At 46.7% G+C, this 27,015-nt stretch overlaps 1 protein-coding gene across 1 annotated transcript in view; it reads left to right on the plus strand.

Moving 5' to 3' along the window:
* Positions 1-27,015, plus strand: part of MAP4K5 (mitogen-activated protein kinase kinase kinase kinase 5) — a 604,667-nt gene that overhangs the window by 351,874 nt on the left and 225,778 nt on the right. Inside the window, exons 21-23 of the mRNA XM_069208688.1 lie at positions 9,616-9,700; positions 9,785-9,864; positions 19,810-19,870. Coding sequence (XP_069064789.1) covers positions 9,616-9,700; positions 9,785-9,864; positions 19,810-19,870 — 226 coding nt within the window. The remainder of the gene's footprint in view (positions 1-9,615; positions 9,701-9,784; positions 9,865-19,809; positions 19,871-27,015) is intronic.

The following is a 27,015-nucleotide window of genomic DNA, read 5'->3' on the forward strand; positions in this document are numbered from 1 at the left end:
GCGTTATCTGTGGTTTACAGTAGGCCATGAGCACTTTCAGTTTATTGTGCTCCCTTTTGGCCTTACCAGCTCTCCTCGGGTGTTCCCCAAGGTAATGGCGGTGGTTGCAGCACATCTGCATAGATCAGAGGTGCCAGTCTTCACCTGTTTCAACAACTGGCTGCTGAAGACAGGCTCGCCCCAGGTTGTTGTCTCCCATCTCCAGACTACGGGGAACTCCCTGCATTTGCTGGGGTTGACTATCAACGTGCTGAAGTCACCCCTTACTCCCTCTCCCTTCCATTGGGGCTGTTCTGGACACAGTGTAGTGCAGTTTTGGGCAGGATATTCCATATATGATACTGATATTTCAGCCTCTATCCTGGATTTCAGTGAGAATGACTGAGACTACTGGGCCTTGTGGCCTCCTGCATCCTGCCAGTAACTCATGCAAGATGGCATATGCAGCTCTTTAGTGGGACCTGAAGTTTTAGTGAGACCAGCATCAAGGGAATATCTCTGGCATGGTTCAGATCTTGGTAAGAACGGCACAAGATCTGCAGTGGTGGCTCACAAACTGCAGTTGGGTCAGAGGCAGACCTCTCTCCCTTCCTCAGCCAGAGCTGACAGAAGTGACAGATGTGTCAATCCTGGGATGGTATGGCCACCTGGGAGAGGCGGAGGTTAGAGGACTCTGGTCTCTGGTGGAATCCGGACTCCATGTCAACTTGCTGGAGCTCCAAGCGATCCGACTGGTACTGAAAGCCTTTCTAACCTCCATCAAGGCAAGTTTAGTGCAGGTCTTCACGGACTACACCACCACCATGTGGTACTGCAGCAAACAGTGTGGGGTGGAGCTGCAACAGCGGGGCATATCCCTGGTGGTTCAACATGTGGCAGGTTCTCTGAACGCTGGAGACCAACTCAGACGCCGACGCCAAGCAAATCACGAGTGGCGTCTCCATTCAGAGGTGGCATAAGGTCTCTTTCAGCAGTGGGGAGATCTTTGGTTAGATCTGTTTGCCTTTGCAGACAACGTGCAATGTCAGCAGTTTTGCGTGCTGGAGTTTCCAAGGCGGCTATCTCTCTGAGACTCTTTTTGTCTCAAGTAGGGCTCAGGCCTCCTATGCACCTTTCTGCCCATGCCACTCCAGCCCAGAGTTCTCAAGAAGAGCAGGAACGACTGGGCCCAATTCATCCTTGTAGCTCCAGTCTGGGTACAGAGAGTCTGGTATCCTGAGCTTCTGATGGATACAACTACCTGTGGATTCCTCACCTTATGAATTCGTCCTTCGCCAGCATCAGATGGAAAGTCTTCTTCCTAGCTGTCCACGTCGACGAGGACGTCATAATGGCACGGCTCCACGTGACTCCGTCTGACGTCACCGTGCCAATAAGAAGTCCTCATCGACGTGCTGACGTCAGTTTTCCTTTTTTCCATGCCTTCGACGCCAACGGTTTTTCTTCCTGGCTCGTTGATTACTGTTGCGTTTTTGGTGGTTGCAATGTCTCCTCCAAAGAAGTCCGGTTTTAAACCATGTAGGGAATGTGGAGGTCAGATGTCAGTGACCGATCCTCATTCGGATTGTATTTGGTGCCTTAGTTCTGAGCACAAAGTTAAAGGGTGTTCGTCGTGCCAGAGTATGAACCCTAAGGCTCTAAAAGAGCGAGAGGCGAAGCTTTTTCTGTCGAAAGCGAAGAAAAAGGGCCATAAGAAAGACTCCTCCCATGCTTCACCAAAGAAGCATAAGCAGCGTCGTCGTCATGACTCTCGGCGCCGGTCTGAGCGGAGCCGGCCGAGGTCTCCGTCTTCTCGACGCCAAAAGACATGGGAGATGAGCCCTACTGTGACGCCTCAGCCCAGGAGTCTGGAGTTATCTCCGGCGCCGTCGGTCTTTGAGGTTACTCATCATAGTCCTCAGTTTTCGCCGGCGTCGCAGGAGCCTGATGTACAGCAGGTTCAAGGACAGTCATCTACTCTGCAATATCCTGCTTTCCCGGCTCCAGGGGCGGATCCGGCTGCATTTTTAAATGCAATGTATGCCGTTTTTCAGTCCATGGCTCCTGCTGGTGTACCAGTGGGTCCCACGGGGCCATTGGCATTTGATTTGGGCTCTCCGGCGCCGTATTATGCCTTTTTGCCCTGCTGAGGGTGTCAGCTCGGCGCCGAGGATGTCTCCTCATGGGAGATCTTCACCACCTGTGTCGGTGGCTCCACCATCGCGTCAGCAGACGGCATCGCCGTGCCATTCGACGTCGATGATGTCTCCTTCTCGGCCGGCCCCATCGCCTTCCTGCCAGCCGACTCCGCAGAGGACTTCATTGGAGTCCGTGTCGGCGCCGGGTGATGCTAAGAGTCACCCATCTCTTCCTGTGCCCTACTGAGATTCGAAGTCTTTGGCGTTGATGGATTCATTATCGACGCCAACTTTGGAAACACGCCTTTGGTCTCGTAGAAAGGCTTTACGACTTCTGGAAGAGTACAGGCAGTTGGAGGAGGGTGAAATTGATCCTTCTGATGAGTACCAAGGTCTGGCGACTGCAAGCGGCCTGGATACTTCCCCGGAGTGGGACATTGCATCTCCGGGGGAGTTTACGGAGGAGGCAGCATCCTTCCATACGGTGGTCAGGAAAGCAGCAGAGTTTCTGAACTTGCCCTTGTCTGTAGCGGAGGTGAAAACTAACCTGCTGACTGAGGTGTTGCACCCTTCTGCGTCCAGCGCTGATCCTTTGCTGCCCCTCAATGAGGCTTTGACTGAGCCTATATTGGATTTGTGGATGAAGCCGGTTACGACTCCTGCAGTGAACAGGGCAGTAGCGAGGAGGCATAGAGGCGCACCAGGAGATCCGGTTTTCCTGTCACGTCATCCGACGCCTGACAGTTTAGTAGTCTAGGCGTCTTGCTCCGCGAAGTCTGCTCCTGGAACATTCCCTGGAGTTCCAAATGATAGGGAGTCCAAGAGGATGGAGCAGTCTTCTAAGAAGATCTTTTCATCCTGTAGCATGGCACTCAAGGCTACAAATTCTACCTGTGTGCTGGGCAGTTATGCCCACGCTCTTATGGACTCTGCTAAGGAGATGGTCAAAGATCTGCCGCAGGAGGTACAAAGGTCCTTTGGCTCTCTTTTTACAGATGCGCAGGCGGCTGCACAACAGATTATACAGTCTGGCCTGGACACGTCTGATTAGGTAGCCAGGGCCGTGGGGACGTCTGTGGCTACTAGGAGACACGCCTGGTTAAGGTCCTCTGGGTTTTCCTCTGATGTTCAAACCACCTTGTTAGATCTGCCATTCAATGGTGAAAAGCTGTTTTGAGAGAAGGCGGATTCTGCCCTTAAAAGGTTTAAGGACAGTCGGGCAGCAGCTAAGTCTTTGGGCTTACAGACTGCCACTGCTACATCTTAGAGACCTTTTCGCAGATCAGGGGGTTTGCACGTGGTTCTGCCTTTCGGAGGTCCCAATACTTGGCCCAACAACCTGCCAATCCGCACTATCGTTCCTTTAGAGGGCGGGGCAGGGGTAGAGCAAGAGGGCCAGTCCAGCAGCCTTCATCTTCATCCTCCTCCTCCGGTGGACAGCAGCAGAAGCAGCCCTAGTTTTCCCCACTTTATCATTCATACCTCTCCTGTAGGGGGACGGTTGAGTTATTTTCTCCGCAAGTGGGAGTCGATTACAACGGACTCTTGGGTGTAAAGGATTGTGGAAAAAGGATATGCTCTCCCCTTTCAGGAGTCCCCCTCCTCCCTTACCCCCCCCCCCCCCCCCCCCCCCAAAATCCCTCATTTTGTTCAGAAGACCATCTTCTGTTGTTACAACAGGAGGTTCTGGCCATGTTATCAAAGGGCGCAATAGAGTTGGTGCTGGTGCAGGAAAGGGGTCAGGGGTGTTATTCAAGATATTTCCTGATTCCCAAGCGGACGGTCGTCTAAGACCGATCCTGGACTTGAGGATTTTGAATTTCTTCCTCAAACAGGAGAAATTCAAAATGCTGACCCTAGTGCAGGTTCTATTGGCGTTGAAGGAGACTGGATGGTGTCTGTCGACTTGCAGGATGCGTATTTTCATATTCCGATAATCAAGTCGCACAGGAAGTATCTCTGGTTTGTGATGGGGACGCAACACTACCAGTTTCCGGTCCTTCCGTTTGGACTTACTTCAGCACCTCGAGTTTTTACGAAGGTGATGGCAGTGGTTGCAGCATAACTCAGAAGGAGGGGAGTAGCGGTATTTCCCTACCTGGACGATTGGTTGATCAAAGCCAAGTCTCCAGAGCTTGTGTTGTCTCACCTGCGAATGACAACTCAGTTGTTGTTCGATCTGGGTTTTTCAGTAAATGTACCCAAATCTCACCTGGAGCCCTCTCAATGCCTCCTGTTCATAGGGGCAGTATTGGACACAACATTGTTTCGGGCCTACCCCTGCCTCAACGGGTTCGGGACATTCAGGCGCTGATTACAATATTTCAGAATGGAGCGGCAACTCCAGTCCTCAAAGTCTTACGCCTGCTAGGTCTGTTTGCTTCTTGCGTTCTGTTGGTCACTCACGCACGCTGGCATATGAGGGCTCTTCAGTGGTGCCTCCGCAGGCAGTGGTTCCAGCACAAGGGAGATCTCGGGGATTCCGTAAGGATCTCCAGGGACACTGCGGCGGATCTTCGTTGGTGGATAGTGGACAGCAACCTTTCACAAGGAAAACTGTTTTCGCTACCACCCCCTATGGCCACAGTGGTATCGGATGCTTCCACTCTAGGGTGGGGAGCTCATCTGGGGGACCTGGAGATCAAGTTATTGGTCTCCAGCGGAACAGATGTTGCACATCAATCTGTTGGAGTTGCGGGCGATACGTTTGGCGCTCAAGGCCTTCCTCCCTTCCCTTCGCGGTCAGTCGGTTCAGGTCCTGACGGACAACACTACCGCGATGTGGTACATAAACAAGCAGGGAGGAGTAGGGTTGTACCTTCTCTGCAGAGAGGCTCTGTGACTCCGGTCCTGGGTTCAGGACCATCAGATTTGCTTAATAGCAAATCATTTGGCCGGTGCTCCGAATGTACACGCGGACGGTCTCAGTCGTCACTTCTCAGTAGATCACGAGTGGCGTCTCCATCCGGACCTGGTCCTCTACATCTTCGGGATGTGGGGTATGCCTCAGGTGGATCTATTCGCCACTCGGGAGAACGTGCACTGTCCGTTGTTCTGCAGCCTCCAGTATCTGTTGCAAGGAGCGTTAGGGGGCGCGTTTCAGATGCCCTGGAGCGGCCAGTTGCTTTACGCGTTCCCCCCCACACATACTCTTGATTCCTCGGGTTCTGAGGAAGGTTCGTCAAGACCAGGCCCAAGTCATTTTGGTGGCACCGGACTGGCCGAGAAGGGTGTGGTACACAGACCTACTTCAACTCTCTCAGTGCCCTCCGCTCCGTCTCCCACTCAGGGCAGACCTCCTCACAGTTGCAGGGGCAGGTTCTACACCCCCACCTCTAGAGTCTGCACCTTCATGCCTGGAGATTGAACGGGGCAACCTGAGTTCCTTTTCTCTCCCACCGGATGTAGTGGATGTTATTCTATCGTCCAGGCGACACTCCACTAAATCCATTTATACCGGCAGGTGGGCAAAGTTTGTGGTTTGGTGCGGAGAGAATCAAAAAGATCCCTTAAAGGCCCACCTTTCAGATGTTCTTTTGTTTGCTCTTGATTTAGCAAAGAAAGGCTGCGCGGTAGCTACAGTAAAAGGCTATTTGGCGGCTCTGTCGGCTTTTCTTTGCCTTCCGGACCAGCCTTCTTTATTCAAATCGCCGATTGTAAATAGGTTCATAAAGGGATTAGTTAATAAGTTTCCTCCCACGCCCTTTCATATGCCTCAGTGGGACCTAAATCTGGTATTGACTTTTCTGATGGGTTCGCCTTTCGAGCCTATGCATTCATGCCCGTTAAGATACTTAGTCCTAAAGACTGTTTTCTTGATTGCGATTACCTCTGCTAGAAGGGTTGGGCAGCTTCAAGCCCTTTCCGTTAAAACCCCATTTACCATGTTTTTCCCTGATAAAGTGGTGCTGAAAACCAGGGCAGCTTTTCTGCCAAAAGTTGTCACTCCTTTTCATATGGGACAGACTATTACCCTTCCCTAGTTCTACCCTCCTCCCCTCTAAAGATGAAGAGAGACTCCATCGATTGGACCCTAAGAGGGCTCTTAGTTTCTACTTGGAGAGAACAAAAGACTTTCGTCTGGATGATCAGCTGTTCGTAGGGTATGTTGGACAGCGGAAGGGCAGAGCGGTCCAGAAACGAACAATCTCCAGGTGGGTCATCCTGTGTATAAAAGTTTGTTACTCACTGGCGAAGAAAGTTCCCCCTGAGGGTATCAGGGCCCATTCCACTGGGGCTAAGTCGGCCACTTCGGCCCTAGCAAGAGGAGTTCCATTAGTGGACATTTGTAAGGCGGCAACTTGGGCGTCCCTCCATACCTTCGTAAAGCATTACTGTTTGGACTCTGAGGTGAGGAGGGACGGCCACTTTGCACGCCCTGTATTGCAGGATTTCTTGGTGTAATCAGGCGGGCACCCACCACCGAGTGCAGTACTGCTTTGGGACTCTATTCATAAGGTGAGGAATCCACAGGTAGTTGTATCCATCAGAAGAACAAGTTACTTACCTTCGGTAACGCTTTTTCTGGTGGAAACACTACCTACCTGTGGATTCCTCACGGTCCCTCCTGCCTCCCCGTTGCCTGCCTGATTGCACAGTTATCTTGCAAAAGTTTATATTTGTTTATGTATATATATATGTATTTATGAGTGTAATGTGATACGTATATTTCATGTGAATAAATGCAATTATGGGAAGTATTCTTGTGTATATGTATTTTTCTTTACATTTTTTATGGGTCGGTTCTCACCTGTTCGCCTCAAAGGCACGAAAAAAATGAGGTGAAACTGACGTCAGCACGCCGACGAGGACTTATTATTGGCACGGTGACGTCAGACGGAGTCACGTGGAGCCGTGCCATTATGACGTCCTCGTCGACGTGGACAGTTAGGAAGAAGACTTTCCGTCGGATGCTGGCGCAAGGACGAATTCATAAGGTGAGGAATCCACAGGTAGCTAGTGTATCCACCAGAAAAAGCGTTACCGAAGGTAAGTAACTTGTTCTTCTCAACATGAGCATTGATCCTCCGATCAGGCTACCTCTTAGGGAGAATCTTCTGTCGCAGCAGCAGGGGAGTGTCCTCCACCCAAACCTGTCAAATCTCTCTCTGCCTTCTTGGTTGGAGATTGAGCAGTGACAGTTGACAGCTTTCAGCCTTCATCCCGAATTCTGCAATGTTATAATGATGGGAAAAAACAATTGTATTATACTGTACAGAAAAGTCTATTGACCCGCTTTCTACATCCTTTTTTATTCATACCCTTGTACAGTACGGCTCTACTGTCTGCCTTCTTACGGCTGCCTGACCAACCCTCTATATTTGTATTCCCCCATTGTAAATAGATGGGGACTTGTACATATGTGGTTTCCCCCTACTCCTCTTATTGTGCCTCATTGGGGCCTTAATTTAGTCCTCACATGCTTTGTGTGCTTCTTTCGAGCCTCTTCATAATTGTCTCCTCTGGCTGCTCAAGATCCAAACAGCATTTCTTGTGTCAACTTCATCTGCCTGGAGGGTGAATGAGCTGCAGGCTTTATCATCCAAGCCTCCATTTTTGTCTGTTTTTGTAGTCCAACTGGTGCTACGCACTAGGGCATCTTTCCTGTCTAAAGTGGGAACACCATTTCATGTGATCCAGTCTGTCACCTTTCCTACTTTCTACGCTTCTCCACATCCCTGTAAAGCAGTGGTCTTCAGAATTTTTTTATGCTGTGCCCCCTGTGTGTATGAGGGGGGGGGGGAGGAATCTTCACTCCCACCCTTCCCAATTTTTCACAAATAGCCTTTTAAATGAGCAATTTTACAAATGGCTACACCTATTTAAACATTGCATTTAAGTTCTGCTACTGTTTTAAAAATGCAGTGAAGTACATGATGGGAAACATACTATTCTCGTGAAACAGGTCTTACTAAGTTGTAAAAGTATACAGAGTGTGATTATTAGAAGTGAGGATAGGGGTTTTGATGAGTATTGGGAGTCCCTTCCTTTTTGACACTTACTTTCAGCCTTGGATTTAAATAACAAAACATGTTAGAGATGGCCCGTTACAGAGCAATTTACTGCTGCTATTTTTTTCAATTTAAATCGAATCCTTGTTATTAGCAAAATGCCTCAGTTTGGCCACAGCCAGGCACCCACCCCCTGCTGGGATCGCTTGAGCCCCATCCTCCCCACCCAGGAGGGCCCGACCCCAGTTTGAAGACCCGTCCTCTAAAGAATAGGAGTGACTCCACTCCCTGGGCCCCAAAAGAACGTTGTCATTCTACCTTGTCCGCACACGAGAGTTCCGGGAGAATGACCAACTCTTCATGTGGTATTTTGGGGTGATAAAGGTCGGTGTAGGAATGTGCCTCTTTTGGCATGTTTACCGCAACCTCCACACTTTTTGCCTGATTTTTATGCTGACTTGATTGACAGTGTACTGGGATCCTGCTAACCAGGACCCAGCACCAGTGTTTTTTCCCAAAAACTGTGCAATTGTTTTCCCAACAAATGCTGTGCACTACCCTCTGATAAGCCTAACTGCTCGACCACACTACCACAAAAGAGAGCATTAGTATTATCTAATTTAGCCTCTGTTAAGCCTCTGGGGAACCCCTGGACTCTGTGCACACTATATCTCATTTTAATATAGAATATACAGAGCCAGCTTCCTGCAGGCGGGTAGTACAGAAATTGACCATCTCTCGATTGCTCATTCTCTGCATCAAAACCTGTTACGCACTGGCAAGAGGCAGCCTCCTGCGGATTTACAGGCCCATTCCAAACAAGGAAAAGCTGCGACCACTGCATTAGCATGTAGAACATGGGCTTCTTGTCACATGTTTACCAAACATTACTGCCTCGATGGTCAGGACCACGGGGACGGGCATTTTACGAGTAAAGTCTTAGGACTTCCTTGTTTAAATTTGTCTGCAGTCTCTCCTCCGGGATCAGTATTGCTTGAGTATCTGTTCAAAGGTAAGGGATCTGTGGTTAGAAGTCTCTGTGAGATGAACAAGTTGCTTACCTTTGGTAATGCCTTATCTGGTAGAGACAATATCAAGCTGGAGCCACCCCACTCTGTGGACAGATTTCTAGGATTAGGGATGACCACTTTCAGACCCCTAGTCAGACCAGTCTGTGCACTTCATGGTTCCCCGCTTCCGACATGGAAAGTTGTGAAAAGTAACTGATGCCACAGCGTTTAAGTGGTCCCTATATAGATGACACGGACATCACTTCCTGCACAGATGATGCTGACACTACGTGGAGCCAGTCGATGCCGGCTACAGGCCTGGAGGGGTACTGCTCATGAAAAATCTTCCGGATCCTGTCTGACTCCTGGGGAAATTCAAAGGTAAGGAATCTGCGGCTGGATGTTGTCTCTTCCAGAAATGGCATTACTGAAGCTAAGTAACTTGTTCCTTAGTATCTTATAAACACAAAGTTTGGCTTATGAATATCTTAACATGAAAATATGTACTCATTCTTTGTTTCCAAAATTTCTTTTTAGATGGGAGCATGTTTTTCTAAAGTATTTGATGGCTGCCCCTTAAAGATTAATTGTGCAACGTCATGGATACATATTGATACCAAAGGTAGATTTTTTTTTTTCCTCCTTGTTATTTTCATGTTCAGAAAGAAAAATTGTTTGCCTCATTTTGACTTATTGATTATTGTAGATCAGTACATCATATTTGGAACAGAAGAGGGAATTTATGCATTGAACTTGAATGAACTTCATGAAGCTACAATGGAACAGGTAACACCCATGTTTATCCTTCGGCATTATTAATAAAAATGCAAATTTATGCAAGCAAGCTGCTCAGTGTTTTGCTGTGCATTTTATTACCCATTTTATATGTGTATTTAGATGGGAAATGTTATAACTCCAACTTTCCTTTTTAGGTCACACCTACAACAGAAAGCTGTTTCCAGATAGGCATATTGTATTTATTATACACTTACGTGGACTTGGGGTCCACTCCTTGCTCATGATTCAGTGGTTACTTCCTCTCTATCATTTCGGTCTCCTTGTGTTGCATCCTTCCACTGCCAATGTCAGTGCATGACAGGCCATTTTCTGTCCTCTCACTTTTGACTTCCTGCTTGCAGTCCTTCATTGCCCTCTCTTTGTGTAAAATCTCTACCCGCCTCTCACAGGGCCCAGTTCTCTCCCAGTATCCTTTTGTAGGTCTGTCAATTTTCTTGCCTAGCCTCCAATATTGGTAGGCAGCTGACAATCATGGAATGGTTTTGAAACCATTTTAAGTTTGCCGCCTGTGTGCATATATACGAATGAGTGGTAACACTAACTCACAGAAGGCAGCTGTCTTCTAAAATATATTCTCAAAAGCCAGTGCGAGCACATTATAAAATGCCGGTTGTTCATGTGTGGACCTGCACAGACACAAAACCATTAGCAAAGCTAATACATCTGTGCCCCTGTTAACACAGGAGCCCTATTGGCTTGCGACTTGTGTTAGCTGATCACGTTCCATCACTTCCACAGACATCTTGGGAGTTTATATTCACTGACGCCACAGCCGACAGGGAGGCAGCAATTTAACACTGCCTGACAGTGACATCATTGCTGACATGGACGCAGCACTAAAGATCAAAAGTCGATTGCTAAGAGCTGCAGTTTTGCAAGGGTATCCCATATTGATGTAAAACATTTCTTAAAGGAACAAAGGAGAAAACTGGCACAACAGCAGTGTTCGAATTCTTGAATTTGGAAGTTGCAACATAAACAAAAGATGAATATTTTTTAATTCTGATTCCTTAATTTGATTTTCTGACAATTCCTGTATGCATTCATAATATGTCCCTTGCCTACTCTGGAGGCAGATCTCAAGATGAAATCATTAATTTCACAATTTCTTACCACCTTTGCTACAGAAGTTACATTTTCTATTGTTGTGCTAGATATATCTGATAGAGACTTCTAGTTGCAGATTCCTTACCTTACAATTTCCCCAGGCGTCAGAGAGGATCTGGAGATTTTTCTTCGAGCATTACCCTTGCATGCCATCAGGTGGTGTTGGTCGACTCTGCAGGAGTTGTTGGCGTTGTGATTACGTCCCGGTCGTATATAGGCGCCACCCCAGCAAGCTGACGTCAGTACTTTTCTTTCCGCCACATGCTCAGATCTGGAGAAGAGGCTACCTTTAGTCAATTTTTGACTAACTTTAACCTTTTTGCCGCTATTTTTGACTTTTTGGTGCGTCCATTATGTCCCACGTTCAAACAGTGTGACTCCTGTCGCTGAATGATGTCTGTGATAGATCCGCTCCCCATGTGTTTGCGGTGTCTGGAGGAGCTTGACTACGACCCAAAGTCGTGCTCAGAGTGCCGTGCCATGAACCCGAAGGCTTTGAGGGAGCAGTCCCTTAAGCTCATGGCAGCCCGGCACTCGACTCCGCATCGCTGCCGGTCTCGTTCAAGAGGAAGGTCACAAGACCACTTGTAGAGTCATCGCCACTCATCGTCGTCCCATTCTAAATCTTTGGGTCTCTTGGGTCATAGGAAAAAGTTGAAGAAGGCCAAATGTTCTTCGATTTCATCCCGTCACTTGTCTGATGTGATGCAGGAAGAACGTGGACGCTCTGGACCTTTTTCTGCATAGCCTACTTCTGGGTCTGCTCCGCATCTCCCCGACTTCCAGGGAGCCGGAGCCACCCCAGCCCAGCTGAAGAAAGTTTACGAGGCCACGCGCCTCATCTTTGGGCAGACTGACCCTTCCTGCGGTGCCTTTTTGGCCTGAGGGATCAGATAGGGGCCCCTTAGGTTCCGGGCTGACAGCTTCGGCTCTGACCACTGACGCGGGCGTGCCAATGTGATCTTCCCCGGCAAAGACGTTGATGTTCCCGACGCCATTTGGGCCCACAATTGACGTTTAAACAATACTCATCCCCTATGACCTGGAACGACATTGGTCAGTGCCAGATCGGACTTCGATGGTGGTCTTCTCATGCCAGGTTGGACTCTTGACTAGTTTTACTATGGTTATGAGTATGGGGAAGGTTTGAAGGGTTCGCTGGCCCCTCTGGAATACCAGCTGGACAGCCCCGACGTGGACTGGGCACAGGAATTGGGCAAGGCTAGTGGTCTGGATACTTCTCCAGACAGTGGCATGCTTTCTCCCCCTACTGTGGCTACAGTGGTGGGAGCATCATATTCTATAGAGATCAGTCGGGCAGCTGAGGTCCTCGGCCTCAAGCTTCCTTCTGTGGCTGTCAGGACTAACCTCCTGACTGAGATTCTTCAGCCTAGGGTTTTCTCTTCAGAACCCCTTTTGCCCTTCAAGAAAGCCATCACGGATGTCCTCCTGGGTACCTGCTCCAGACTAGCATGGGCGCCTGTGAATACGAATCAATCAATTAATCAAAGAAATTTGTAGAGCGCACTACTCACCTGTGAGGGTCTCAAGGTGCTGGGGAGGTGGAGGTGGGGGTGAGGGTGGGGGAGGAATAGGATAGTAGCCCGCTGCCATCGGCCTGCACTAAATGACCCTAAATTCCTGTCCCAACAATGAAGGTCTGAGAGCCTTGTCATCCAGGCTTCTTCCTCATTTGGTGCATTTCCACCCGCTTCCCCGGATAGGGAATCAAAAAGACTGGATCAACTTGGGAAGAAAATGTTTTCTTCCTCCAGTCTGGCATTGCTGTCCGTGAACACTGCATGCCTTTTGGGTCGCTACACCCGTTCATTGTGGGATACGGTTGTGCAGGTATTGCCGTAGTTCCTGGAGGAGGCCCGGGCCATCATCTCCCAAGCCATTGCTGATGGGAGGGTTGCAGCTAAGTTCACGATTTGTTGTGGGCTGGACACAACCGACTCACTGGGCAGATTGGTTGCATCAATGGTGGCCTTGAGGCACCACGCCTGGTTGCGAACATCTGTTTTTTGGGGGATGTCCAACGGTCTCTCAAGGACATGCCCTTTGGCATCCATCTCTTCGGAGACAAAGCGGACTCAGCACTTGAGAGGTTCAAGGATTCCCAGTCTACGGCTCGATCCCTTGGCCTCGCAGCTGCCCCTCACCCAACATATTCTGCTTTTCGCCCTTTTTTGTGGTCACTGAAGGGGCTCCATGTTGCATTCTTTCCCTGCCAGCCACTGAGCCACGCATGCTACTCAGCCACTACGTGGCTGTGGACGCGGAATCCCACGGACTTGTGGGACAGGCCTCCAGAGGTCTGCCCAGTCAACCCGTGCCACAGCCTTCAAGCCTTCCTAGTCCGTCCCCCATCTCAAACCAGTTGGAGGCAGGATCCGCCATCACCTGCCCTACGGGGCATCTATCACGACGGACTGGTGGGTTTTGAAAATAGCCCGAAGGGGCTACTGCCTCCTCTTCGAGACTGCTCCCTCCAGCCATGCCTCCATCCTTCGGCCACCTACCGGAAGATCATCTGGCACTTCTATGCGAGAAAGTCGTGAGTCTCTTGGCCTATCTTAGACCTTCGGGCCCTCAATCCCTTCCTCAAGAAGGAGAAGTTTAAAATGCTCACTCTGGTTCAGGTCCTGCCTGCCTTGGACCTAGGAGACTGGATGGTATCCTTCGACTTGCAGGATGCTTACTCCTTCTCAGCTGCTCACTTTCATTGGAGATGTTCTGGGCACAGTACAGTTTCAGGCATTCCATATACCCGACTTGCCTGCCCACGGGCACTACTTGCGATTCGTGGGAGGTCACGAGTACTTTCGGATTACAATGCTGCCCTTTGGCCTTACCAGCGCCCCTTGGGTGTTTACGAAGTGATGGCAGTGGTTGCAGCTCATCTGCGCAGGCTGGGGGTTTCAGTCTTCCCCTACCCGCCGACAACTGGCTTTTGAAGGCAAACACGCCCCAGACAGTCGTCTCCTACCTTCAGACTACAGCAAACCTTCTGCACTTGCTGGGGTTCACTATAAACATGCCAAAGTCACACCGATTCTCAGAGGCTCACTTTCATTGGAGCTGGTCAGTGCACAAAAGCAAGTCCAGGATTTTCAGGCTGTGATACCCATGTTTCAGCCTCTATCCTGGATTTCGGTGAGAATAGCTCTGAGGCTGCTGGGCCTCATGGCCTTCTGCATCCTACTGGTGTTGCATGCCAGATGGCAGATGCGGGCTCTGCAGTGGGACCAGAAGTTCCAATGGGTGCTACATAAGAAGAATCTCTCCGACATGGTCCAGATCTCAGAGGGAACTGCAAAAGACTTGCAGTGGTGGCTTTCGAATCCCGATTGGGTCAATTGCGGATCACTCTCCCTTCCCTAACCAGATCTTAAAGTAGTGACAGATGCGTCACTCCTGGGGTCGGGTGGCCACATGGGAGAGGTGGAGATCAGAGGCCTCTGGTCTCTGGGGGAGTCCGGGCTCCACATCAGTCTTTTGGAGTCCCGGGTGATCAGGCTTGCATTGAAAGTATTTCTTCCCTTTCTTAAAGGGACAGTGGTGCAAGTGTTCACGGACAACACTACCACCATATGGTACTGCAACAAGAAGGGCGGAGTGGGGTAGTGGACTCTTTGTCAAGAGGCTCAATGCCTCTGGACATGGCTGGAACATCAGGGCATAATCCTGGTGGTTCAACATCTGGCAGACTCTCTCAACACCAGGGCAGACAAACTCAGCTTTTGATGCATAGTCGATTACAAATAACATCTCCATCCAAAGGTGATGCAAGGTCTCTTTCAGCATTGGGGAGAGCCGTTTGCCTCTGTAGAGAAAGTGCAATGTCAACTGTTTTGCGCATTGGAGTTTCCAAGGTGGCACTTGCTCAGCGATGCTTTTTGCCTCAAGTAGAACTCAGGCCTCCTTTAAGCCTTTGCGCTTATACCACTTCTGTCCAGAGTTCTGAAGAAGATTAAGAGCAACCAGGCTCAAGTAATCCTTGTGGCTCTGGACTGGGCACAAAGAGTATGGCATCCAGAGCTGCTGAGCATGGATACAGATCCTCCGATCAGACTGCCCCTTTGGGAGGAACTTCTGCTGCAGCAGCAGGGGACGGTTCTACACCCGTACCTGTCGAGTCTCCACCCTCTCTCGTGGAGATTGAGTGGCTGCAGTCGACAGCTTTCGACCTTCTGCCCGAAGAACGTGATGTTATCTTGGCAGCCAGGCGTCCCTCCACCAAAACGGTATACGCCTATCGTTGGCAAAAAGTTGTGGCATGGTGTACCAACAAGTCTGTTGATCCCCTTTCTGCTCCTCTCTGAGGTTCTCTTGTTCATCCTTTCTTGGCCCAGCAGGGCTCTGCTTTTGGGTACCCTTAAAGGTTGTAGGCCATCTCTGACTTCCTTCGGTTCCCATATCAGCCTTGCTTATTCAAGTCTTCAATTGTTGGAAGGTTCCTTAAGAGACCCACCCATTTGTTTCTGCCTACCGCCGTTCATTATGCCCCAGTGTGACTTGAACTTGGTCCTGACTTCCCTTATGTGTGCCCCTTTAGAGCCGCTGCACAACTGTCCTTTGCGGCTCCTTACAATCAAGACTGCTTTTCTCATTGCCATCACCTCTGCTCTCAGAGTGAGTGACCTTCAAGCTCTTTCTTCGAAGCCTCCATTTTTAGCTGTCCATCCTGACAAAGTGGTGCTTCGTACTAAGTCCTCCTTCCTTCCTAAGGTTGTTGCACCATTTCATGTAGGCTAGTCCATCACTTTACCTACTTTTTACGCGCCCCTACATCCCTCTCATGAAGCGGAGAGGCTCCACCTTCTTGATCCAAACAGAGTGTTGGCATTCTACGTCAATCGTGCTTCTGATTTTCGGGAAGATCAACTCTTTTTTTTTTTTGGGGATATGTGGGTGCGAAGAAAGGAAAGGAGGTGCAGAAGCTACCATCTCCTGATGGGTACTACTCTGCATCAAGATGTGCTACGCTTTAGCAAAGAAGCAACCCCCTTAGGACTTGCATGCTCACTCCACCACAGCAACTTCTGCACCACAGCATTAGAATGTGGAGTTCCTGTCCTGGATATCTGACAGGCAGCAACTTGGGCATTCCTGCACACGTTCACTAAACATTATTGCCTGGACAGTCAGGTCTGCAGAGATGGCTACTTTGGCTGTTCGGTCCGGCAGGACTTCCTAGTATGATCTGGGTTCGCAGCCCACCGCCGACAATGGTATTGCTTGGGTATCTATTCTAAGGTAAGGAATCTGCAATGGAAGTCTCCATCAGATGAACAATGGTAACGATTTATCTGGTAGAGACATGTTCTAGTTGCAGATTCCTTACCGACCCACCCATCCTCCACTCACTGCAAACTGATTTCTAGGGACATGAATTCTCTTTTCAAGACCCTAGTTCTGGTGCACCATTCTCTGTGCTCTTCTTGGCTCTGCGCTACAGGCGTGGAAACTCGTGAAAAGAAACTGACGTCAGCACGCTGCGGTGGAGCCTATATACAACCGCAACGTCATCACAACGACCACAATGCCAACGATGTGCCCAGAGTAGAGCGACGCCATCTAACGGCGTGCAAGGGTATTGCTCGAGTTAAAATCTCTGGATCCAGTGTGATGCCTGGGGAAATTCTAAGGTAAGGAATCTGCCACTAGAATATGTCTCTACCAGATAAATCCTTACCAAAGGTAATTACCTTGTTCTTTACTGCACAGCTCCTAGACAGATGTTGGGTTCCATATTTTATCTGCTGTTCCTTTGTAGGTTGGCCCTTCACGTGCAATCTTCTACCTCCATCCAGTCACAGGGATTGCACATTTAACTTACTTCCTAATGCCTGTAAGAGAGAACAACACACAATTGACCTGTGGAGTGATGAAAACATGCCAGGGTCATAATAAAGTGTGCTGGGAGAGCAGTTGGTAATGTCCCAGAACTAGCTCATGGGCTTAAATGGGCAGTCTAGGTTCAAGGTACATTGGTATCAGTGAAAGACTGGAATTTATTCTTGGAACTACTTGTCAGCACTGGTATTGAACTAGCAGACTTGTCCTACAGGTCATGATCAAGGAATGTTGGCAGTGCTGTCTTTCGGTCAGTCCTGAAATGACTTAAAAGAACTCAACTGTTTGATTCCTATTCATGAGGTTTGTGCTACTTTTTTAGAACATGCGGATAGGGCATGTCATAGAAATGGAATACAGGAAAATGAAGGAGGGAAGGAATAAATGCTAAGGTTGTCAGTCCTGTACCTAAACCCCAAATTGCAGTATGAGATTGAGGTATTTTGGCAGTATTGCCTGAAAACTCCATTTCACCTAGGACGCAATGCTCCAGTCTTGGGTTTTCCTTCATAAGTCATTGTTTTAGTTCTGTTAGTGCAGTTGAAATGAACCAGGACAACAACTGTCAGCATTCGTTAGGTTGTTAAAAAAAAATCCAGGACTGGAACTCTATATACTTGGTCACATTGAGCTGGTAGAGTTATTCTTGGTTTAGTTGAGTTGGACCGGCGTGTATAAAAAATATTGATTTGTAAACAAAAACTATAGGACTGCAGCATTTATATCCACGAGACTTGAATTCAAGTAATAACATGAAGTAGATCACATGTACCAGAATGACATTTTTTGGGTCCCAGCATTATTAATGTGTGTCCTATGCAACAGGTTTTAATATTGTGGGTTTATCATATAAATGCAAGATGAAGGTTTTTGAACTGGAAGGTTTTGAAACAAAAGTTAATTTACATATGTTGATTTCCAATTTTGAAACCCCTTTAAGCCCAAAAAGCCGCTGTGGTCAGTACTGCGAGATTAACTGTCATTGAGTGGGATACTGTCTAGACCAAAACCTCAAACCACTGTAGGCTGCTGCAGATGACCTTTGAGTGCATTAAAGTTCTGCTACCTCTCTTACTGCCTTTATTATTGATGTTTTCTTTGTTTCATTAGAGAAGACATCACACTCTGTTGATGTAGTAGTTCCTCATGTAAATATAGCCACAATATATTCATTTAACTTTAAATTGGTTATTTCGTATTAACTGTAGAAGAGCTGCACTTCATAGGTGTCATCCCAGTGAGCTGTTGCTTAACGTGAATCATAATGCAGCTTTTAAGTGCTAGCAATGAACCTCTCTTTTCAGCTTGGGCTCTTAAGTGAAGGCTTCATCTGTGTGTAAATATTATGATAGGGACCCCAACACATTTTGGGACCCTTAGCCCTTGTTTAGTTTTGAATTTCCGAGTGTCTGTTATGGCCTGATACAAGTATTCCTCTGGAAGAGCCCAAGGGCCCCTGCACCCAAAAGGGTGTTGAGCTGACCTATTGTTCAAGGGTAGCCCTGCGCTGCTCTCCAGTGCTAATACAGCCTGTTGTGTTGGTACTGACTTAAGGTGGCATCCACCAAACAATTTGCAAAAGACTTACCAAGGTAACAGCAGGATCACTGGCACAAAGGGTGTCATGCCACAAGCATACACATCACTGATGAATACTTGCGTAATCAATGGTTTGAGACCTCTGAAGTACTTGTGCCTTCTTGATCTGATCAGTAGTACTTAAAGACCAATGGTAGATTGGCACTGTCATGGTACATGGGTTCCACATAATTGTTTCCACAGCTGTGATTCTGCATTCTCCTGTATAATCCTATGTTACTCGGTCTGTGGCTCACCTTCCCAACATGGCCACATTCATCCATCTCGGTGGACATAGCAAATTAACTTTTTTTTAAATCTCTTTTGTGGACTCGTTCTTGGTCCATGCCCGTACCTACCTAAAAACTCATTGGGTTTTGTTGCTACGAAAATTTGTAGAGATGCATATGTCTAGGGACACTAGTTTTTTGTGTTTCTTCTTCCTCCGAAGGGATCAGAATGCCTCGGCCTTGGTTGTTCTTCAGGTAGCCTCAGCTGCCAACCAAGAGGTCCAAGGAGGAACCTGTGGCCTGTACCAATAGTACTAGCTGAGTGAGCATTTACCCATGCTTCTTGTTTTTGCCAACTGATTTTATCGCCCAAGTCCTATCTTTTCCTCTGGCAATGCTCATGTCATCTCTGGCTCTCCCTCAGGGGCCACGTCTGGCCATCTGTGTATACCCTGCAGACTTTACATTTTAAGGTTCCAAGGTTTGTGATTTCACTGTATTGCTGTTGCACCCTTTCCATGTTGATCACAACACTTGTCACCCCGCCTTTGTCTTCTAATCCTTCTTCAGATGCACAGTTTAAGGCCTTTTGGTTTATATCTTGACAAAAAGGTTTGACCTCGTAGGTGGTGCTGAGACATACAGGTACATGTGGCTTCCTTGCGAATCTTTGTTTTGCCTTGAACATGATTTCTGATGCCCCATTTACAAGTTGAACCCCCATTGATATAGAGAAGAGGTGTCTCTTTAACAGCACTAGTCTCTCTCTCTCTCTGGTAGGTAATGTGTAGTGTTTTGATGATTGTGGCAACAGGATCTTCAGCAGTCACACTGTGAACCACTCAGTGTTTAAAAAAATAAATAAAAGGAAGGTTTTAAAAACTATCTTCACCACATCTTCAAAGACAGAGTGAATTTAGATTTGGCTGTTGATTATGTAGGGGATAGTTGGGACCTCTGGTCTCTGTTATTATGGTTCCCTGGTTATGTTTGGTGTATCAAAATGATGAAGTTAGAAAATGAAAAGTAAGAAATAAATGGTGAAGGTAGCACCTAACTGAAGTCGCGAACAGCATCTTAACAGTTGCATTAATTTTATCCTCTAATTTCTGCATCTGCCATTTAATTATCAATTAATTGTTTTCTGTTTTTCTAGGTATTTCCTCGGAGGTGTACTTGGCTGTACGTCATCAATAACACATTGATGTCACTCTCGGGTATGTATTCATACTGCATAGTATATAAAATCCAAGATTAAATAGAAGTAATTTATGGAACGAGCATTCTGTAGGTTGAAATGTAATACATTGTGTATATATATCGTAGGAGGGCTGTAAAGCAGTAACAATTTAAAAGTCAGTTCTTTCAATGGGAGTGAAATGTTTAACAGCAGGGCATGAAATCTACACATTTTACTAGGTGAATTTTCTCTGTCATTCACTGTGACCACCTCATGAGAAGGGAGAGCAGTCCACAACGGAGATGTAAACTGCACACTTTGAGTTTCTTGTTGGGCTTTTGTGACCAACGCATAAATGCTCTGAACAGAGGAGAGCGCTAGCTAGACGAGAGGACCCCACCGCAAATGCAAGGCTTTCACTGTCCATAGTTTAATGTCTCATTGTGAACACTTTCTGCTTACATACTGATCTAATGCATCTGACAATGGTATGTTTCTACACCAAACAATTTCATAATCTAAGAAAGATTGAAAAGTGCAATGTAATCAGCCAAATAATCTGTTTCGTTAGGTGTAATACCCACCTACGGTTAGTGATGTGAAAATACTTTTAAATAATACAGAAAAGATGTGAAATGTTGTGTAAAAAACAACTTGCTGTCCATTGGCAGAGTCTCTATAGGGACATCTTTTAATGCTCCTTCATACATTTGTGGGCATTGAGGGCAGTACCCCGGGAAACCATATTGACTAGTGTAAAAGACATGTACCTCACTGCTGGGATAGTAAAAGTATATGTGAAGAGCATTTTCAAGGGTGTCCACTATAACTGAAATCACCAGGCACATGTCTCACTTGAATGGGCAAACATGAGGCTTACCTGCCGAGCAAAGGTATGACATGTGGCAAGCACTCTGGCATCAAAAAATCAAAACTACAGACATTTTACTGGAAGGTATGTGCCTGGGGAGAAGTGGGGAGGTAGGCAATGACCTTGGGATAAGGACTTTAAATAACAGTGTTGTGTTGGTTCTCATTATACCAATGAAACTGCTGGATTTGGGCAGCAGCACTACAGGATTGTGGGGAACTGAGCCCAATCCCGCACTGTGTGACAATTGTCGTCCTAACCCTTTCGGCCAGCCGGCAGTACATCACCAGTACCCAAGAGCAGAGGTGATTTGTGACAGCTGTGCGCATGACATTCTGATTTCTCAGGGAGATTGTGGTGGAACAGATCTTGCCCTTTTGTCTCAGATATGCAAAGTCAAAACAGAAGCAGCAATTGGTTCAATGAATTTTATTGAATCAACTACATCCTAGAGAAAAAGCAATATACTGCAATAATAAGGATAATGAAACATGATAATAGCAGTGCACTGACAAACAAAATGAAACATAAGAAAACTCCCACCATGGTGTCACAATCACAATGCTAAGTGTCATTATTCCTACCTACACCACTAAGGTTTGATACTAGAGCACAGCAGTGTTATCCCTAATCCGCCCTTCAGGACCCCTGGAAAGACAGTCTTCCACCGTCGATGAGGACGATGTCATAATCGACGAAGACCTACACATCGTCATCGTCAGACAATGACCACGGTCTCCTCATTGCCGTCTTCGTCAACGAGCCAGTCAATGGTAGCTTCCACTTCGAAGCAAACAACGGTTAAGATTTCCATGCAAACAACGTTGACCATTGCTCAGACTGCGCCGCCGACGAAGGCGTCTATAACTTCGTCGTTGAGCTCGTGGATGACACCATCGACGATAGAAAAAATCTGCAGAAGTCAGGAAACAGCAAGAATTGCTCTGGAGCATACTTGTCCTAGTAAGATAACCTCTCTAATTCCAGTACATCTTTTGGAGCGTAATAACAACTCGGTGATAAGGGTCCATTTGGGCAGCACACAGCCCCTCACAGTTGATCATAAAGTTACAGGATGACGATGAGGAGTATAGCAAAATGTATGATCCACAGTACTATGCAAGTGATCAGCCATATCAGGAGGATTTGTACATTCCAAGCTCATTATTATCTGACCACAGAGCGATGCTAGCCGACTACAGTAGGTGCTTTCCTCCTTCAGAACAGGTGCAACCTTAACCTCCTTCATCGCCTAGTTCAAGAATAGCCACCCCACGTCAGAGGCCAACCACTTTACCACTGGCGAATGTGGCCTCCCCGGATATGACCATACCACATGACACTGACATATCTGAGGGAGAACAAAAGGAAGGTGAGCTCGTTGACAACCAGTAGGAGTGGGATGAGTATATTATTCCAACTCCTCCTTCTCCTCCACATCCAAAAGTAGATTCACCTCAGGATGACATCAGAGGATTCCATAATCTTATGGAAAGAGTGGCTAAGCGCTTTGCACTTCTAATGCCATCCAAGCAAACTGATTGTTTTCTATATGATTTAAAACTATTTCAGAAGTCAGTACGCTCCGTACCACTGGTCAGTTACATATGAGAGGAGGGTTTGAAGGTTATGCAAACCCTGCTACAGTCACAGCAGTACTTCCTCGCTTGGATAAGAGGTGCAAAGCACTGGAAGATGCCCCAGCATGCTTGACTGGTCACCCACATCCAGATTCGGTGGTAGCACAAGCAGCCCAGAGAAGATCCAAAAATCCCTCTTCTCCAATTTACGCACCTCCCGACAAAGAGGGCAGACGATTAGACAACATTGGTAAAAGATCTTCATCAATGTCTAGTCTCACTATAAGAGCGGCTAACTCCCTGGCAGTGTTAGCCAGATATGATAGGCAATTATGGGCTGACATCGCCCCATATCTTGATCAGTTGCCGGAGGACGTTAAATTGGAGAACGCACATCGGCAGAGATAATAAATTGTGCAGTGGACATACCCACTACTGAGTTCTGCCAGCTTGCAGGTGCAGCTGTCCTCTGAAGGCAGGTTGGCTAAAGGCCACATCATTCTGTCCGGAAGTGCAGAATAAGATACTAGATCTTCCTTTTGATGGTCAGGCACTGTTTGGCAAGCATATTGAAGAGGCATTGCAGTCGATTAAATCCGACACAGACACAGTAAAATCTTTGGGTACACCCCAGTTTCGGAAGCCTTCCTTTCAAGTTACCAGAGGGCATGGAATGCCTTCTTACAGGGGAGGCTACCAGCAATTCAGGTATCCATCATTTTCTTCCTCCTCGCGGCAGTTTCGTCAACATTACACCCAAAGACAGCCGCCACAAGCGGTGTACAGCAGGTCTGCCTCCAGGGGACGGTCAGCTCGTCCAACTAAAGACTCTGCTTGCAGAGCATGATGTGTCCCAAGGCTCCGGCTACCCCCAACCATATGCCCCCAATTCTAGACGGAAAAATAACTTTGTTTCTCCAGCAATGGCAATCCATAACATTGGACAAGTGGGTCTTACAGGTAATAAAGTGTGGACACACAGTAGAGTTTGTCCAAATGCCTCCTCCCTATCCTCCACGCCGAACTTCCCTGAAGTATCCAGAACAACTCAAGAGAGATCAACAAAATGCTCCTAAAGGGTGTCTCCATTACAGCGAGGAAAAGGTTTTTACTCCAGATTCTTCCTGCTTCGCAAAAAGTGGAAGGACTGGAGACTGATCCTTGATCTCAGGGAATTAAACACCTACTTGAGGAAACAGTCTTTCCGCATGATCACCCTGCAGGACATCCTTTTTCAGTTGAACCAGGGAGACTTTATGTCTACCCTAGGCCTAAAGGATGTATATTTCCACATCCCCATTCTCCCAGCCCACAGACAGTACCTGAGATTCATGATAGCCGGAAGCCATTTTCAATTTCAAGTCCTTCCATTGGGTCTAAAGTCAGCTCTCAGAATATTGACAAAGTGCCTAGCTCCTATTGCAGCCTTTCTCAGGAGAAGAAAACATCAAGTATAACCATACTTAGATGACAGGCTGATAAAAGCAGACACCTATTCGGCAGCACGCAGGTCAACAAAAAAGTTCATTGCCTTACTCAACAACTTAGTCCTGACTATCAACTGGGAGAAATCCAAACCTCAACCATCACGCATGATCACTTTTCTAGGGGCAAAACTGGACACTAAATCCACCATGGCCTGCCACACTGTAGAAAGACAACAGAAACTGCTATCTCTAGCAAAATCAATACAAAGAAAAGAATACATTTTAGTACGCCTGTTCAAGTCCTTATTGGGGATGATGTCTTCATGCATACCTCTAGTTCCTCTCTGCAGACTCAAAATGTGCCCCGTTGACAATCTCCACAGATGCCTCTCCGGAGGGTTGGGGAGTGGTTTTACAAGACCTACAAATAAGTGGCAAATGGCCACCGGAGTTGCAAACAATGCACATCAATCAGCTAGAGCTGAAAGCGGACGTCGAGCTTTACAGGCTTTCCTCCCAAAGATTGCCGGTGCAGACGTAGTAATAAGAACAGACAGCACCACTACAATGCATTACCTCAACAAACAGGGAGGCACAAGATCTCTTCCTCTCTCCAGGGAAGCACAGGAGATTTGGAACTGGGCTGTACAGCATGGCATACTCCTCACAGCAGTTCACCTTCCAGGCGTCCAAAACAAGATAGCAGGCTCGCTCAGCAGGCAAAAGTCAATGTCATGAATGGGAACTAGACCAGTCTACGGTCAACCACATTTTTTCTCAGTGGAGATCACCCAACCTCGATCTCTTCGCCAGCTGGTCAAATGCCGATACTACGCAAGCTGCCATCACCAGAGGGGATCATGGGGGAATGTGTTTTCCATAGCATGGTCAGGAATGTTTGCATACGCTTTTCCACCACTTCCGTTGATCCCGAGGGTCCTAACGAAGATGAAGAGAGAACCAAGCACGCTAAAATAAATAGCCCGGACTGGCCTCGTCTGCATTGGTTCAATGAGCGTCTTATTCTCTCAGTGAAGCCTCGCATCTCACGAAGAATATCTACACATCTGCTAACAATGAACAACAAACAAATCTTAAATCTGAATCCTCAATCAGTGCAGTTATCAGCATGGCTCCTGAGCACCTTGAGTTTGCTCACCTAAACATTCCGCAGGGGTGCAGAGATATACTGTCCAAAGCCAGAGCAATTTGCACCAACAAGACTTACTCATGTAAGTGGAAAAGATTTTGTTTGTGGTGTCATCAACAACAAATTGATCCTCTTCATCACCGGAACAGATATTGTCTTATTTGCTACATTTAGCACACTCAGGGTTTGCACACTCCTCCATAAAGTTCACCTGGCGGTGATTGCGTCTTATAGATGCTCAGACTCTTCCCCTTCGTTATGTTCCTCTAGGTTGATAAAACTATTTCTGAAAGGGTTTTTCAGAGTTTTTCCACCATTCAGACCTCCTCCTCCCTCCTGGAATTTAATTATTGTTCTTGCGCAACTTATGAAGCAGCCGTTTGAGCCAATCCATAGAGTTTCTACGAAATTCCTTTCCTGGAAAGTTGCCCTCCCTATTGCTCTGACATCAACTAGGCCGGTCAGTGAGATACAAGCACTTTCCAATCAGGATCCGTTTTTACAAATTAAAAAATATAGAATAATCTTGCGCACTGTTCCACGTTTAATTCCTAAGGTCCCCTCGGATATTCATTTGAATGAGCCCTTAGTTTTCAGGACATTCTTTCCAAATCCTACAACTCCAGCGGAGAAGGCATTACACTCTTTAGACATGAAAAGATGTATTAAATTCTATCTAGACAGGACTAAAGCATTTCGCAAAACCAGCAAACTATTTGTTGCTTTCAGCGCACCCAGACGGGGTCAACTGCTTTCTAAACAGACCATCGCTAGGTGGATCTCTTCAGCAATTCAATTTTGCCATCAGGCGGTGGGCAAGCTGCTGCAAACCTCTGTCTGTGCACATTCAACACGGGCAGTTTCCTCTTCAGCAGCGCTGTTTGCAGGTGTACCGCTTCAAGACATTTGTAGAGCAGCAACTTGGAAGAGCTGCCATACTTTTACCAGACATTACTGCTTGGAAGCATTATCTCAAGGAGAATTAGCGGTGGGCCAATCAGTCCTCAGGAATCTTTTCCTGTGAAGCTGAGCTGTATCTTTTATCCCACCATCCTAAGTTCAGGTATGCACATTGCCTACAACAAAGATGTTTGAAATGCATTCTAAATTCTCATTCAAGTGTTGCCGATAATGTTTAGAAATCTTTATTATGTATAGGTGTATTTAAACATGCGACTAATGTATGTATTGAACAAGATAGATGCGTAATACAATGTGCATAAATATTGCTTACTACTCTGATTCAAGCATGTGAATCTATGAAAGTTCCAATACTGGAGTAAGAAAATCAGGTTCTCACCTGTAACTTTAGTTCTCCAGTATTGGAATCTTTCATAGATTCACATATGACCCACCTCCCTCCCTGGAGAAGCTCACGTTCATCTCTGTTCTCTTTTATATCCTATACACACTTGTGCTTAGAAAATCTGAGGTGTTGGAGCTTCTCTCAGGAAGGTTCTAAAGGGCGGTGTCGCCTAATTGGTAGACCCTGAAGTTTGGTCCCTTTTTCTTAAAATGACTCTGATAGAGTGTAGAACTGAGAGGCCTAAGGGCCCTTAGGTTTAAACCTATGTTAATACTACTTAATGAAATATACCGGGGCCTCCCATCTCGACTACGGGGAATGATTCAAGCATGTGAATCTATGAAAGATTCCAATACTATAGAACTAAAGTTAAAGGTAAGTAACTAATTTTCTTACTTTGCACAAAAGGTTTTTCAAATGTTTCAGATAGTCAGACTGTCTCATAATTCACATTTGTAAGATATTATAATTATTGTAAAACTATACCTTGATGCCTTCTGACTAGCTGCTAGCTTATGGGATGTGTTCTTAAATTAATCTGTGTTTTTGTAGTTATAACACTATAATGTTTTACATGTAACTAATTTTTCTTTTCCAGGGGATCCTCATCAATAGTCATAAACATTGAATATTCCCACCCTTGTGCGGGGACCCCGGAGCATATATAAAATACACACATATAAAGTATGAAATATGCACAAAAAATGTATATAACATTTTTAGTAGACATATCTTTCATACTAAACTCATATATACATGTGTAAAACAGCAATACAGGCTATAATCATAAACAGGCAAAAATGCTTTATTTCTATGAAGTTTTTTTTTTTTTTTAATCATTATAAAAT

This window comes from Pleurodeles waltl, chromosome 9 (genome assembly GCF_031143425.1).
Source record: "Pleurodeles waltl isolate 20211129_DDA chromosome 9, aPleWal1.hap1.20221129, whole genome shotgun sequence".
NCBI lineage: Eukaryota > Metazoa > Chordata > Amphibia > Caudata > Salamandridae > Pleurodeles > Pleurodeles waltl.